At 31.2% G+C, this 15,540-nt stretch overlaps 3 protein-coding genes across 4 annotated transcripts in view; 2 read left to right on the top strand and 1 right to left on the bottom strand.

Moving 5' to 3' along the window:
* Nucleotides 1–604, top strand: part of LOC145334349 (uncharacterized) — a 43,567-nt gene extending 42,963 nt beyond the window's left edge. For both annotated transcript variants that reach the window (XM_080179776.1, XM_080179778.1), the window contains one exon: nt 145–604. In XM_080179776.1, coding sequence (XP_080035902.1) covers nt 145–195 — 51 coding nt within the window. In that variant the 3' untranslated portion in view covers nt 196–604. The remainder of the gene's footprint in view (nt 1–144) is intronic.
* A 4,812-nt stretch (nt 605–5,416) lies between these two features.
* On the top strand, nt 5,417–6,475 carry LOC145333250 (uncharacterized). Its single transcript, XM_080178386.1, has one exon. The coding sequence runs from the start codon at nt 5,417–5,419 to the stop codon at nt 6,473–6,475; it is 1,059 nt and encodes a 352-aa protein (XP_080034512.1).
* A 4,574-nt stretch (nt 6,476–11,049) lies between these two features.
* Nucleotides 11,050–15,048, bottom strand: LOC145333249 (uncharacterized). Its single transcript, XM_080178385.1, has 6 exons — nt 15,025–15,048; nt 14,478–14,586; nt 14,023–14,088; nt 13,382–13,574; nt 11,465–11,541; nt 11,050–11,121 (listed from the first exon to the last, which is right to left on the bottom strand). Exons 1-6 carry the CDS (start codon nt 15,046–15,048, stop codon nt 11,051–11,053), a joined length of 540 nt encoding a protein of 179 aa, XP_080034511.1. The 3' UTR covers nt 11,050.
* Nucleotides 15,049–15,540: the final 492 nt, after the last annotated feature.

Genomic DNA, 15,540 nt, shown 5'->3' with positions numbered 1-15,540 from the left:
TACAGATCTCCTAAATGCTAGCGGCGCAGCCAATAGTTGAAAAAACAATACTATACACTAACTAAAGTTTTGTATATAGTGCACAAAACTTTAAAATCTTTGTTTAAAAACTTCTGAAATATAATCTTATTTCTTGTTTTTAAGGCTGGAAAAATGATGAAAGACTTTACATCAAACATTCTTAAAAGAAGATAAAATGAAAAAAAATCATGTGATCTAATTTTGATGTTAATTTCTTTATATTTAAATATTTGTTGCTCAAATTGATTAAGAATTGTGATATATATTGCACATTAAACAAGATAATTCAATGTTTTATTTAAATCATATTATATGTAAAAATAATTACCCTTCCTTCAAATAACATTGGAAATTGTTATTTTATTAAATGGTCTTTTGATTGTTCTTTTGATGGGGGATCAATTTATTTCGAAAATAATTTTCATTTGTTTATTCCAAATATGTATAAAAATACCTAAATTACCTAGACCCAATTGTTATTTTTGACAAATATTATAATTATTTAAAAATATGCTTTCATTAAGATCATTTTAATTGTAAAGGTTAAAACAGTTTAGTTTCATAATAAAATTTAAAAACATAATTATCTTATCCTATAAAAAATTAGTATGTTTCTTTTCTGAAGATAAAAATTTCAGAAATTGCTGAATCAAATGGGCTATACTTTTCAGAGAGGCTTTTAAAATGACTTAGCGTGGTTTTACGCTATTTTCCTGATCTTCAACACTCTTATCTACTAGAAGCAACTAATATTTATTCATGAATATTGAGATATTATTAAAAAGGCAAAGATGTATAAATTAAGAAAACAAATAAGAGTTATATGACTTATGCTCTAATATACTCTAAAAAATCTGACTCTGTACCAATCTAATATAATATTCTCCAATAGTGTTACACATGTGAAACACATTGTAGACAGACAGATAGTGGTAGGGATCCTAACCTATATAGAAAAAGCTTTAAATGTTAAAAATGTTTTTGTGATAAGGTTTAAATCTACATTTGTGTCTTAGAAAATATTATATTATAATACCAAAATATTGTTAAACAAGGATGACAACATCAATAAAAACGAAGCTGTAAAATCATAAGGAAAGACAAACAAACAATAACTCTTGTAGAGTTTCAGTATTTAATGAGCAGAACATTAGATTGAAAGTTTTAACTAAATTGTACATTAACCCTTAACGGTCGGGGGGGGGGGGGGGGGGCGTTGAACGCCCCCCCATCCGGTTTTTTCTATCTCATTTTCTGTGTGTGAAAGATAAAGAGCCCAAACTGCTTGACTTTTTAAGTATGGGTATGACACATAACTGAGAGTTGGAATTTTTTGAATATCTCCATCCTGGCGGGCACAGGATGCCAGCAAACCTGGCAGGGTCATCCAGGTAAAGAGCAAAAATATTTTTTTTGACTAAAACAAAGCATTTTATCATACCAAAATACTAAAAAATCCTCTAGTAGTACATCCTTATATGAAATACAGGTGTTCAAGTCACTTTCAGGTTCCAGGTATGATCCTGCAGGTCCTGATCTTCCAGGTCTCCAGAAATCTTTAAAAGGCTCCTGTGGCCGCAATTTTTGACTTAGAGACTTCAAATTTTAAACTTAAGCTTTTCTTACATGTCTACATAACGTATTAAAATTTCATGAAGATCCGCCGCCGTTTTCCCGCCGACCGCCGACTGCGGCGGCTGGCTGCTGCCAAGTACAGCTGCGGCCGCTGAAATTTATATTTTGATATTTCTAATGTAAAATTTACATAAAAATAAACATTTTCTGGGAAAAAATTTTTCTTCTAGCTTCAAAAATAAGAAAATTACAGCCGTTTGAAATTTTTAAATAAAAAAAGACCTAAAAACAAAGGTTGTTAAATAAAAGGGTGAAGGAAGCGAAAATTGACTTAGACTTATAAAAGGTCGGAAATTCATTATCAACTAGGGGACTTGCACACAAAAAATTAGCCCTCTAGCTCTAATAGGAACTGAGATAATTAGGGGGGGGCGTTGAACGCCCCCCCCCCCCCCCCGACCGATTAAGGTGCGGCAAGGGGCCCGACTGTAAAGGGTTAATTTGTTGCGGAATTGTGTATTTATAGGATACTGTAAAAGGACATACTTTAAATTTTTGGATTTTATTTAGAAATGCATTTCTCATCATATTGTACCTCGATGTCCTAGGAATCATTATTCCAAATATGAAAAGGATGATAATATCATACAAAAAGTTGTTGTAATAGAAGATGAAAATAAGCATGTTTCAAATGGACATACTGACATTCTGGTAACAATAAGAGAGTTGCAATGCTTCCTACATCATGCTAACAGTTAAAGGAATCATCATCATAATTTGAAATCAATAGGACAATTCTAACATGCCTAAATTAATAAAAGAGCAATGCGTTACAAAAAATCTAAGCCAACTATGCATAGCCATCTGACTAACCAATTGCAAATATTAAAAAATTGCTTTTATAAGAATCCTGCTTTATTTGACCCAAGTTGCTAAATACCTGGGTTAACAAAACTGGTATTAATTTTTCTAATTTTCATTTTAATATTCGTAGAAAATTGTCTGTAACACGATGCTGTATATGATTTTTCAGTCTGGCTGGGAACCGGTTCTAATCCAGCAGATATTTATTGGTTTCAAAGCCATACTGAAATAATATTAGACAATTTATTTTAAACTCAAAATCAAATTTTAAACTCTTTTAAAATTTGGACAAAATAATCATGAAAAATTGCATTTTCGTACCATTTGAAAAGTCATGGACGTTAATTTTTTATATTAAAATAAAGATTTAAGTTTATGTAACTTTTAGATAATCATTAATAAAACCAATAAAGTGTGCAAACCACATTTTATCGATTTATTTAGATGCGATGATTCCTTACAATACAATCAATAAATAGTCTGTCACAGCGGCTCTAAGAGGAAATTTGTGCCAAATTCAAACATGCTGTACTAAATCAATCATTACTTGGACTTATTTAAACAAATAAGTTTTTTTTAGGTTTTTAATAATTCATACAACCCCCTTAAGTTATTCATTACAATAAAATACAATTTTAAAATTCATTTACTGTGTAAATTTGCATAAATATGACGTTTTTTCTGACAATTTTGTTAATTTTTACTTAAAGCATATTTTACAAATACAATAAAATGATTATAACTTTGGTTCTATTTGAGATAAATTGATGAAATAACAATTGTTTTTAATCTTTATTATGCTAAGAAATCACCTGTTGGACTTAAAAAATATTACCCCCTGTAAGTGGGGTGGTTGGCAAGGGGAGTAGCAAAATGAAGAAACTTAAAACATTTTTAGATAATTTGTATAGAAGCTAAACTGTAATTAAAAAATGCCCGAATGTTTGTATATCCCTATATCTGTCCGTAAGGTTAGATTAGGTTGTAGAAATGTAACAGGATTTTAAAAATTTAAGAAAAAAATCCTAAGAGAATAATACTGAATTATGGCTAATACTGTTGTGGGTTACTACAAAACTACAAGAGCACATCTTTGGATGCAGAGGAGACCACTAGGGGGGTTTATCCACCTTCCTTTATTTTGCCAGGGGGATGGGTAATAGATATACACCCACCTTTTGCACGCCTATGATCTTAATTATATTTTGTTAGCATATAAAGTGGTAAATTCTGTAATGAATCTACAAAAATTATCTACCTAAATTGACATAGTATTTGGAGGTTGAGCTGTTGTTGACTAAAAAGTGATAACAAATGATAAAAAAGATAATTTTTTATTTGATAAAATGATAAAAGTATACCTGAAAATAAATATGGAGATGCGACATCTAAATTTCAAAATACTTTGAACATACAGACAAATCTTTTACAGAAATGCTTCGCATCTAGATCACTTTATTTATACCCTCTATAAATTGGTACTATATGAGATATTAGTCCACTTTTGAATGACAGTTTAGAGCTATTATCTCTCGTGCTTCAGGGCACAAGAAACAGCTAAAATGGTCAACCCTTAGGCAATTTTAATGCACTTTTATGCTTTTTCAGGCCTATTATTACCAATATACATCCATATATGGGCAATACTAGCCTATCTATGGTAATCTATATGTGATTAACTAATGTTATATGTTTATAGTAAACTTTGTACCTATTGATAACATAACCATGTAACAATTATGTAAAACTAAGTATACCTAAAGCCCCTTCTACATTTACGTCACAAGCTTAACACACAGCCACTTTATTGAACAGACAAGAATTAAATCCGGGTAATAAGTTGTCTTTATAGCTTGCACTTTATAAAATCAGTCAGTTATTTACTAACTCTTGAACTGAAAAGTTCTCCTCTTCTCTCCTGGCTTAAAGGTAATGACTTAGTTAATTTAGCATGCATTGTATAGTATTAAATTTAGGTTCCTTTGTACTTGGCATGAATTGTGCAGAGGTCTTATGTTAGAGACCTAACACTATGCACAATTAGATGCTTTGGACTTAGGCAATCTCTTGTCCTACATTACTTATGTTTATTATCTCCTATCCTGTAACTTTCATACTTAGCTGATTCACTTGTATATATAAATACACTTAATTAACCTTATTTCCTTCCTTTTTATACTTGATATACTTATATTACATAGATCGAACACCATAACCAACCATTTACTCTTAGTTTAAAGCAGTATAATACCGTGCGTGGGTATTTGTTGGACTGCCATGGGTTCAACCAAATTTGTATTATAATTGTGGAAGTAAAAGGATAAGCATTCTTCACTGACACCGATTTTGAGAATGTCTATGGGTATTTCAATAAAAGTAGATTTTAAGTAGTACTCATAGAAGAGCGATCTCCATATACCAGATTTTGGACAAGCGCCCCATTCGCACTACCAAATAAATATCAAAAACTATTTCAAAATTATGAGAAATACAACAAAAATTTGAGCATTTTGTATGCCCTGTAATAAATGTTTATTTTTCATAAAAATTGTGAGGACAATTTACATTGAGTACAATTTTATAAGTTGCCTGCTTCTATCAGTTTAGAGTTACTGTGAGCTGATACATATTAACAGCTATATTACTAAAATTATTTCTTTTATTGAAAATACTAAACTAATAGCATCCTTTTCCCTAATAACTCTTCAACTTTATATACTATAAAAATATTTCTTTTCCCTCTGGAATTTTTAATAAACTTTCAATACTGTGCAAAATCATCCTTGGATTTTTAATTATTATTGCTGAAAGTAAAGTAAACAATTAAAATAAACAGAGCAGGTACACGTTGTGATTGGTACTTGGATTTTTATTATGTGTTAACAGTTATAAAACTCCTACCAACATGGATGGTTGGGGCAGGTTTAGAATTTTAGTTTACATAGCTTCTTTTATCATGTTCTGTGTACAATGCAGAACAGCTTTCCTGAGCCTGGTGGATCCTCCACAAGTTGACAATACTTACTACAAGAATATTGAAGATGTTGAATTGCCTATCATCACAATTTGCCCTACCTCACAGGTTAACGACAATAGCCTTAGGTACATGGGGTATTTCTATGAACAAAACATTCTCACTGGAGAAACAAGACAAGAAACCTCTTGGGGTCGCTCTAACTTTTTATCATACCAAGGACTGTTGACCAAAGTCTTTAATGTAACGGCTGCCAAGAATATTTTAGTATTCTCAACAATTACAGGAATACCAGAATTAGATGAAGAAATTGTCTTTTTGCCAAGGTATGGATTTTGTAAGGAAATATCAAATTTCCCTGTAGATCAGGAATTATATATAATTCACACTGGCAGCTACCAAGATTTCAGAATTTTCATAATGGACAAAAACTATAGAACTCATTTTTCCTTGGACTACACTTCTCACAAAGGCGAACCTATCATTGTTGACAGCGGAATTCACATGTATGATGTTGACATAGAGGTTAACTCTGAGTGTAAAGTCAAAGGAAATGATGACATGGCTAAGGATAACTTTGGAAAATGTGTTGATGATATGCTACAGAATGTATTTGTCCCAGTGCTGGGGTGTATACCTCCTTGGATATCTTTGAACAACCAATGTAATGGAACATATGAAGACAAGTTTGCTTTTAAAGTTGATGATTTCAAACAAAAATATGTAGATGTGTCTTTCACACTCAGAAATATGGAAATTGAAAGTAGCTGCAGAAAATTTTGCTCATCTACTAAAGCTACTGTGAATGTAAGAGAAAAGCTTTTGAAAAAGTTGAAAACCAAACCAAAAATCTATATTGCCTTCAATAAAAATGTGAAGGTAATTGAAAAGATTTTCAGCTATGGCCCCTTTCAGTTCATCATTGATGTTGGAAGTTCTGTGGGTCTCTGGCTTGGGTTATCAGTTCTGGGATTTTATGATCTTACAGTTCAATTGATCAACTACGCACAATCTTTCAAATTAAACAAAATGGTTCAGTAAGCCAAATTATTAGCCTTATTTAAACATCTAATGCATGTTATCCTATCATAAAAAGTAGTAATCTGTTTTTTGTTTGTAATCATTGAAAAAGTTGAGAGTAAATATTTTTTACCATGTTCAATTATGTAAAACTTAGTCTTAAGGTATCTAGTAATTTAAGCTCATTAAATGTATGTTCCTTGTATTATCATAAAGTTGAGATCATTGTAATAAATAAATGTGTTTATGCTAGAAATAGTTTTTAATTGATAAATTGTGGAATTATGTTAATTTGTTAACTTGGTTATAGGACATTTTTACAGGGACGAATTCATAAACTTTCATTCCCTCTATTCCTGAATTTTTAATGATATTGCTTTACTTTATGCTACAGTCACAGCAGATAGGCCACGTAGTTATAGATTTACTAGAGTTGGCTCAATTTAACTATCAAATTCTTTTAAAATACAGTTTTCTTAGATTTAATCTATTATGAACATATATTTTTTATTTATGAAATAAGGATTAAATACTCGCTTTGGTCAATGAGAGTTTAATGAGGATTATCGGAGCACTATGAGTTTTAAACACTTTACCATTGGAAGACTCGAGCTCATTTATAGACGTTTATTTTCTATAAAAATTGGAAGATTTCATTAAATAAAAGTAATCGCAAATATACTTAGTAAATAACAGACAAAGATTTACTACAGTTGAGATGTGAAGTTCATTAGGTTTCCATAAATCACTTATAGACAGAAATGTATTGAAACATAGTCTGAAAAATATTATAGAATTAATACATAAAATTATTTTAAGGAAATTTTAAATACAATAATTATTTTAAATAGCAGTTTGATAAGATTTAGTACGGTTAAAATGTGTAATCTTAAGGTTGAAATTCTTCCAGGTAATAAAATAATTGCTATAATTTCATCAACATTTAATAAGCAAGAATTTACCCCTATACACAATATGCTTTATATCATTCAAACACACAGATAAGGTGAAGAAATGATTCATGCCTGGTTGTCATTCACATAATAGAGATCTTGCACTTAGGTGTTAGGATTTATTGTCCACTCTTTAAGAAGAATACAATACATGTTAGGCGCATGGGAATGGATTCCTCATATGCGCATTTAAACTGGGGATGACGAGATTATTTACTCCAGAAACAAAAAGATTGTCGTCTTCCATACTTGGAAATTTGGGAATAAGAGGTTTTGAATGAAGAACACTTAGACTGACATAAAACCGGCGTTGCTACAAAAGACCAACTCTACAAAAGACCAACTAGATGGTTCTACAAAAGACCAACGCCTACAAAAGACCAACTCTACAAAAATCGTAATGCTAGAAGTTCATAGCCGCAGAGCTCGGCCCCCTTGCATATAACCTAACCTAACCTAATGTATGAATGTTTAATGTACATACATTAATTTATTTATAGTTTAGAATATCGTGGATTTTACAAAAAGTAGTTGGTAGATTTTTTTCAAAGAAGGTGTATCAACTTTTTTGCTTTTTATTTAAGATAGCTAGCCGGTTCTTTCAGTAAGTAGTAGATGTAAAATTTTTCATAGAATTCAGATATGCAATCGGTTTTTTTGTAGACCTCTTATTTTTTAAGTAATTTAAGTTTTGAAAAAAAAAATTAAGTCGGTTTTAAGGTACTAAAACGCAACAAATTAAAAGAAGAAAATGGCCAGTATGAACAAAAATAGTAAGATCTTTAATTTGACACCTTACTTTTAAAATTCTGTTGAGTAATTATTGAAAAAATCTAATTTTTTAACCTCGGTTTAATAAAAACTTTAGACCTAAATATTTTCTCAAACAGACATAAAAAACATGGGTTCATATATACCTTTAGAATCAGAAAAATATCACAAATCTATTCTAAGCAAAATTGAAAAAGTTTTATAAAACTATAATAAAAAAAAAAGTTTATTTTAAGAATCATAATTTTCAGCTTTAAAGGGTTAGCTTGAACCAAACCTGAACCAAACCTAAACAAAAGACAATGCAATGTAGCAGATATTTTTTAAACACAAGAAACAATAATGTATTTTTAACTGCATTGTTTTGAAGTTTATAAACAGACTGATGCCTATTTGTTCATAATTTTTCATTCTTTACATGTTCTTTAATATCACTATATTTATTGTAGTATCTATTGTATATATTGTATGAACGTTCTCCTTTTTTTCTGGCAATTCTATAGGTTAATTTTATAGGTTAAGCTTCCCGATTTGTCAATTTTTGCGATTCGTAATTGGCTAGTTTAGTAGTTACAATTCTTAAAATAAACTTTTTATTTTTTCTATTTTTTATTACAATTTTTTAAAACTTTTTCAATTTTGCTTAGAATGGATTCATATTATTTTTCTCATTCTAATGGTATATATGAACCCATATTTTTTATGTCTGTATGAGAAAATATTTAGGTTTAATGTTTTGATTAAACCTAGGTTAAAAAAATAGATTTTTTCAACAATTACTCAACAGAATTTTAAAAGTAAGGTGTCAAATTAAAGATCTTACTATTTTTGTTCATACTGGCTATTTTCTTCTTTTATTTTGTTGCGTTTTAGTACCTTAAAACCGACTTAATTATTTTTAAAAAGAACTTAAATTACTTAAAAAATAAGAGGTCTACAAAAAAACCGATTGCATATCTGAATTCTATGAAAAATTTTACATCTACTACTTACTGAAAGAACCGGCTAGCTATCTTAAATAAAAAGCAAAAAAGTTGATACAACTTCTTTTTAATATTTTTTACAATATTTAGGTAAGGTTAGGTTAGGTTATAGGCAAGGGGGCCGAGCGCCCGCGGCTAGGCAGGCCACGGGGGCCGAGCGCTGCGGCCATGTATTGATTATGTAATACATTTTTGATAAATTTAATGTTTATATAACAATATATAGGTGTTGGTCTTTTGTAGGCGTTGGTCTATTGTAGAGTTGGTCTTTTGTAGGCGTTGGACTTTTGTAGAGTTGGTCTTTTGTAGGCGTTGGTCTTTTGTAGAGTTGGTCTTTTGTAGCAACGCCATAAAACCTGCCAATATAGCTAGGTTATATTTTCTTAATACAAAAAAAAATACTGAAGAATAATTTATTTGATAAACATATACAATCAAATGGTAAATAACATGGCACAGTTAATGCACTACTGTTTACTAATTCATTGGATTTCAAGGTTTAAATAAAGTAAATATTTTTTTTTTTCAGTTTAGGTTAACTCGGGTTAAGATGAGCCCCGCAATTTTTTAATATTTCAAAAAGTATTTTAATGGCAAAATATTTCCAGTATGGCTTCATCATATATCGTATCATTTTAAAGGCAATTTTTAGAGGATAATAAAATAAAAATCATAAAATTAAACAGTTTTGTTAGGCCCGAGGGGCTGAAGGTTTAATCTTGTAATTTTTCAATTTATTATCCGCGGAAAGATGTCTATAATAGGATAAATAACTACTAAACATTTATTTAAAACTCAAAATCCAATTTTAAACTCTTCTTCTAAATGAAATAAAACAATAATTATTAACATAAAACTAAAGCTATTATATTTACAGTATTTACATAATAACAAGGATGACAACATCCATAAAAGCGAAGCTTTATAATATGACGGTAAAACAAACGATCATGAATATTGTATTTTGTTGTCCTAGGAATCAAGATGATAGGATAATTATACCACACCAAAAAATCTTTCAAACTTTTAAACCGATAGGACAATTATAAAATACTTAAATTAACAAATGAGCTAACCATTTCTTACGTATGTAAGTACGAACGAATGGACGGACGGGCATACAGACCCCAATTATTGAAAAGCTTCGCTTTTAAAAAGTATAAATTGAGCAGGTTTATATTATCTTTGATTTGGGTATATTGCACATATTTAATAAATCTAATTCATAAATCGAAATCTTACATAAATTTTCAAAATAACAAAATAAATAAAATCTAACAATTATTAACGGTTTAATCTAACTACTTGTACTTTTTTAAAAAATAAAAAAAAAATGCTTAAACACACTCATTAAAAAACATCATAACATTAACAAGCAAAGATGAAAGAAATTGAAATAAAAAGTACATAATTTTTTACAAGCATAAGAAATAAGTAGATGTTTTAAGCTGCTTTTCTTTTTTGACTAGGATTTTTGAAAGGACTAGTGATGTTATTTCGACTAGAAGTAATATAAAGTTTAGAAACAAGAACGAAAACGATCATACATGTTGTATATATAATTAAACATAGAATGAATACTATATAGATGGTCGACCTAAACTCACTATGATTTGCTAAAAAGGTGTATTATTTCACTTTTGTTACATTTAAGTAACTTTTTAATCAAGTAAATGCATGTATTGTATATTTAAAATCAATGGCATTTTCGGGGAGTCAACACCTACCTTAAATTTGTAATCAGGAATGACTACTGTCCAATTTTTTCACACCCAAATGGTTACACACCCCTGGTAAATCACTATGCATGCCACTGTTAAAATAGCATATAGAGGTCAGATAAATGGATCATAAAACTATTGTTAGTAGTTGCGCTACTCTATTTATGTTTAGCTGTCTGGATCTCCGTGTAGGAAAGCCATATGGATATGTTCTAGGGTCTCATCAACTGGTCTATGACCTAAAATATAATTCAGTTTATTTAAAAGTTTTAGGTATTTATTAATGTTAAATTATTGTAATCTTTTGGATTTATATTCAAAATAAGAGATCTTAAGGGATAAAATAATGGACAATAAATTGTTGTACATCCCCAATAATGATGAACAAAACAATCCTTTTTTTAGATTATTTGTCGAAAAGTTTAGACACAACCAGTTTGAACCAACAAATCAAAATTAAAGACAATAACCAAAAGTTTTTGAGCCAACAAATAAGATAACTTGGATGTAAAACTTTAATTTGTGTTCGTATTGCCAAAAAGTATAATTTTTTTTTGGTGGAAAACTTTGAATTTACTTTACCTGTTATAGGTTTTAACGGTGGATGTTCATAGGCAAAAGGTTTGTGTGTGATTGGGTTGGGAAGATCTGGTATTGTTCTAAAATAAAATATAATCATAACCAATAACCAATCGAAATATTGATACTTGGATGTTGCACCACATTTTTATGTACTCTGATAAATTAATGCTACCAGCTGGCTAACATAACGATAACCTTTACCCCCCCCCCTCCTCCTACTGGATGAACAAACTGACCAATTTTGGAGTTCCATATTAGGAAGGTATATTGACGACAAATTTTCCCCTGCCAATATATCCAGGTATATCCTAATCCATTATAAAACTACTAGCGGCTTCGCCCTTAACCTCTAGGGGCTTTGCTCCAAGAGGTATAGTTACTTCTTTTATTTCCTGGAGATCCCCCACTCCACCACTATTATAATTAAATTATAAATAATTTTTAAAAAATGGCGGGGGGATTTTTTTGTTTTTAGGGGGGTTGGGGGTGTCCCACCCTACAAGAAAATAGCCTAAAACCACCACAGGACCAGTAGGTATATTCCCTTAAGAGTAGAATCCGATCGGATCAGTGGTTACCGAGATCTTAAAGGAAGCCTGCAAGAAATACCCCGCTTTAACTGCTGAAAGACTGCCACAAGTAGATCAAATACCCGAAATTTGAAGCCTTCAGCTTCTATAACAAAAAAGTTTTAGGCATTTTAAAATGACATTTTATGTACAATGCAAATTTTGAAAGAATTGCAATGCTCATGTTGAAAACTTTGAAATTAAACTACGTGGCCTAGAAACAAAATTATAAGCTTATTTTTGTCATAAATTTTGGTTTCCAGTAACTAATTATATCTTTACAATAAAATACCCATTTTTTATAGTCAAAATCATTAAAAAAAATTAAGTTTTACTTGCGTTGTACCGAATGTACTGTAGCCAATCAGAAGGCTGAATCATCTTAACAACCAATCACAGCTAAGCTTGTATTAGTTTACCCCTTTGTTTCCGCTATGATTTTCGTTTAAAAATGCAATTTAAATCGAATTTTTCTTAGGTTTTGACTATGAAATGTGGTGTTTTTATTGTAAAAATGTAATCAGTTACAGGAAATCTAAGTTTCTGACAAAGATAAGGTTATAATTTTGTGTCTAGGCGACGTAATCTAAAATTGTTTTTTCTTTTATGAGCATTGGAAATCTTTCAAAAATTCCATTGTACATAAAATGCTATTTTGAAATGCCTAGAACTTTTTTGTTATTGAAGCTGAAGGCTTTAAATTTGGGGTATTGGGTCTTCTTGTGGCAGTCTTTCAGCAGTTAAAGCGTGTTATTTCTTGCAGGCGTCCTTTAAGGGACATCATTCTACTTTGTATTATACTAGCGACTTCGCCACTATCCTCTAGGGGCTTAGCCACAAGAGGTATAATTACATCTTCTATTACGATCCCAGCAGAACGGATCGCAAATTTTCGCACCTACCCAGCAGGAAAAAAAATTTGCAATTAAATAACGAATTCGCAAAATTCGTAAAAAAAAAATTGGGGGGGGGGATTTTTTTTGTTTTGGGGGGGTTGGGGGTGTCCCCCCCCCTCCCCCCCCCCAAAAAAAAATAGCCTAAAACCACCACAGGACCAGTAGTTATATTCCCTGAAGAGTGGAATCCGATCGGTTCAGTGGTTACCGAGATCTTAAGCTTCAGACGGACGGACGGACAGACAGACATCAAGCTACTTTGTATTATAGATACCAAAGATGTAATTTTTTACAGGAATTATGCTTAAGGAATAAATCCGCAGTAATGACAAACAAAGTTACCACTTCTGTGGACTAAAATCATTAGGTATAAAGTTTGGACACTGATAATTTGAAACTAACATTCTATCCGCGGACAGCTGTCTATAATACTATGTGATAAATAACTATACCTGTACTCTCTATAAGAAGGTTCCAGAGAGTAATTATCTGATGAATAGGGTATTCTTGGAGGGGGTAGGTAGGCAGCCCCGTCGGGGGTTAGGTAGGCAGGCCCCTCGGAGGCATACAGGGAGTAGTGGGAGGGGTTGGAGTACAGAGGTGGAAGGGATTTTACTGGTATATGCTCTCTTACATAATTATATCCTAAATATAAATATATCATATATAGTTGAATAGATATACAAAGATTTAAACATGGACAATTATGTCCAAAAAAAGCAACAGAAAAATCATCACAACATGCAGGACATCTGCTCGATGTCATGTAGGTGATAGGTATGAGTCTTAGCCTATCATAACTATACAGACAGTAAAAGTTGTTCCTACTGCTGCTATGTCAAATGCTTGACATAAACTGTTAGAGTAGGGTGTATGTCTTAGCCCAAAAACAGGCACAGCTCAAATGCATGTAAAGTAATGACTTACAAACAAAGTTATGCAAATTAAGAGTTTGTTGTCTGAAGGGTTTTTGGCCATATTAATGTACATTATTGAGCAAGATTAGATTCAGAGATACATCAAAATAAGATCTCGTGGTGTTACATTTCTCCAAAGGCTATACGAGGCTAGATGGCTGGATGGATAGGTATACCTGGTTTATCAAGCACCAAAACGGGATTGGGGTGATGTACATCGGGGGCGTAGGAATGGGGGACCACTAGAAATATTAATACTAAGTCAAAACCAGGGATAGGACAATAGATGGTAATTTATATAAATCCCCAATGATGGTAAACAAAAGTACACCTATGGTTGATTAAATTTTGGCTGAAAAGCTTAAACATTACTGGCTTGGAAAAAATAAAGCAATCAAAATCCAAAGTTTTTAGACAATGGAATAAAGATAACGTGGTTATAAAACTTTGGGTACCAGTGTGATATACAGTCCAATATCCTCTCCCTCGCAGAAAATAGTTACCATTGCTGACATGTTTTCGACATTTTGTTTGAAAAATCGACAATATATCAAACTTTGAGAATTTACACTGAAATATACCAATTAACACTAATCTGATAATGATTTCCAGTTAATTTGATAATCTATACCTGGCGGGGAGGGGTGATGTGTGGGTGGGGGCGGGGGTGGCGCATTCGAGTGTAGGTGCACCTTGTCCCCGTACTTTTTATACGCAGCCTCAGCAAAATGGAGACCCTCCTGTTTATATTAGTGTTTTATTTTACACAAGGACGATTCTGTTTATTATAAGTATACTAAAAATTTCAAGTACTTGAAAGAAATGGGAAAGTAAAATTTTCAATCGAATAAAATACTAAAAATGCACCGCTAAATCTTTTGCTTTTAATTTAATTTGAGGGGAAGTAGGGGAAGAAGGGTTGATTAGAGTGGGTTAATTAAAAGGTAACAGGACAAAGTGTCTCAAAAATCATACAGGTGACGTCATAAAAATGAGGGATTATCCATCTTTTTTTGAGGGGTTTTCTTTATAACTTCTTCTCTCATCTCCCTCATTTTTATTACGTGATATGGCTGATTTCTGAGACAGTTATATTAAAAGGAAAAAATAGCAATGCATTTTGAGTATTTTTATAGTCTCTTGATAATCATAGTTTCCCATTTTCCTCGAGTACTTACAAGATTCACTTTATTTATAACCATTTTGCATAAAACAATATTTTTACACAGAAAGGAAAATAAGAATGTTAAAATTCTAGCAAAGCCTTTAGAATAAATAATTGGAAAAAAATTATATTTAAGTATACACATATAGTAAAGCAGTTATCAAAGACTTTATAATTCATAAGTTTAGAATTCTGACATTTGTTTAAATTTATGAAGAATAAAATGAAAATAAAAAAAAAACATAGCAACAAGAATTATACGAGTTTTGGTTGATGTTGAAATAAAACATTTTCCTGTATTTCATGATCATGATCAACATGACCAACGTCTCCATGTAGCACTAGATCAACTCCTTTATCAATAAATATAAAACATCTATTATTTTAGTTTTTTTTGTGAGACAACTCTTAAGATTTCCCGCCGTTAAAATGAAGTTATCATGTCTCCCTTTCAAAATGCATCATCCAATGATATACTGGTATTTCTACACAAGGAAACAGGTGATTGGCTTATTTTAGCGAACCAATC

Source organism: Acartia tonsa, chromosome 12 (genome assembly GCF_053477335.1).
Source record: "Acartia tonsa isolate MP-2025a chromosome 12, ASM5347733v1, whole genome shotgun sequence".
In the NCBI taxonomy this organism is placed as follows: domain Eukaryota; kingdom Metazoa; phylum Arthropoda; class Copepoda; order Calanoida; family Acartiidae; genus Acartia; species Acartia tonsa.
The sequence above is the reverse complement of the archived record's forward strand: the minus strand, read 5'-3'. Positions and strand labels throughout refer to the sequence as shown.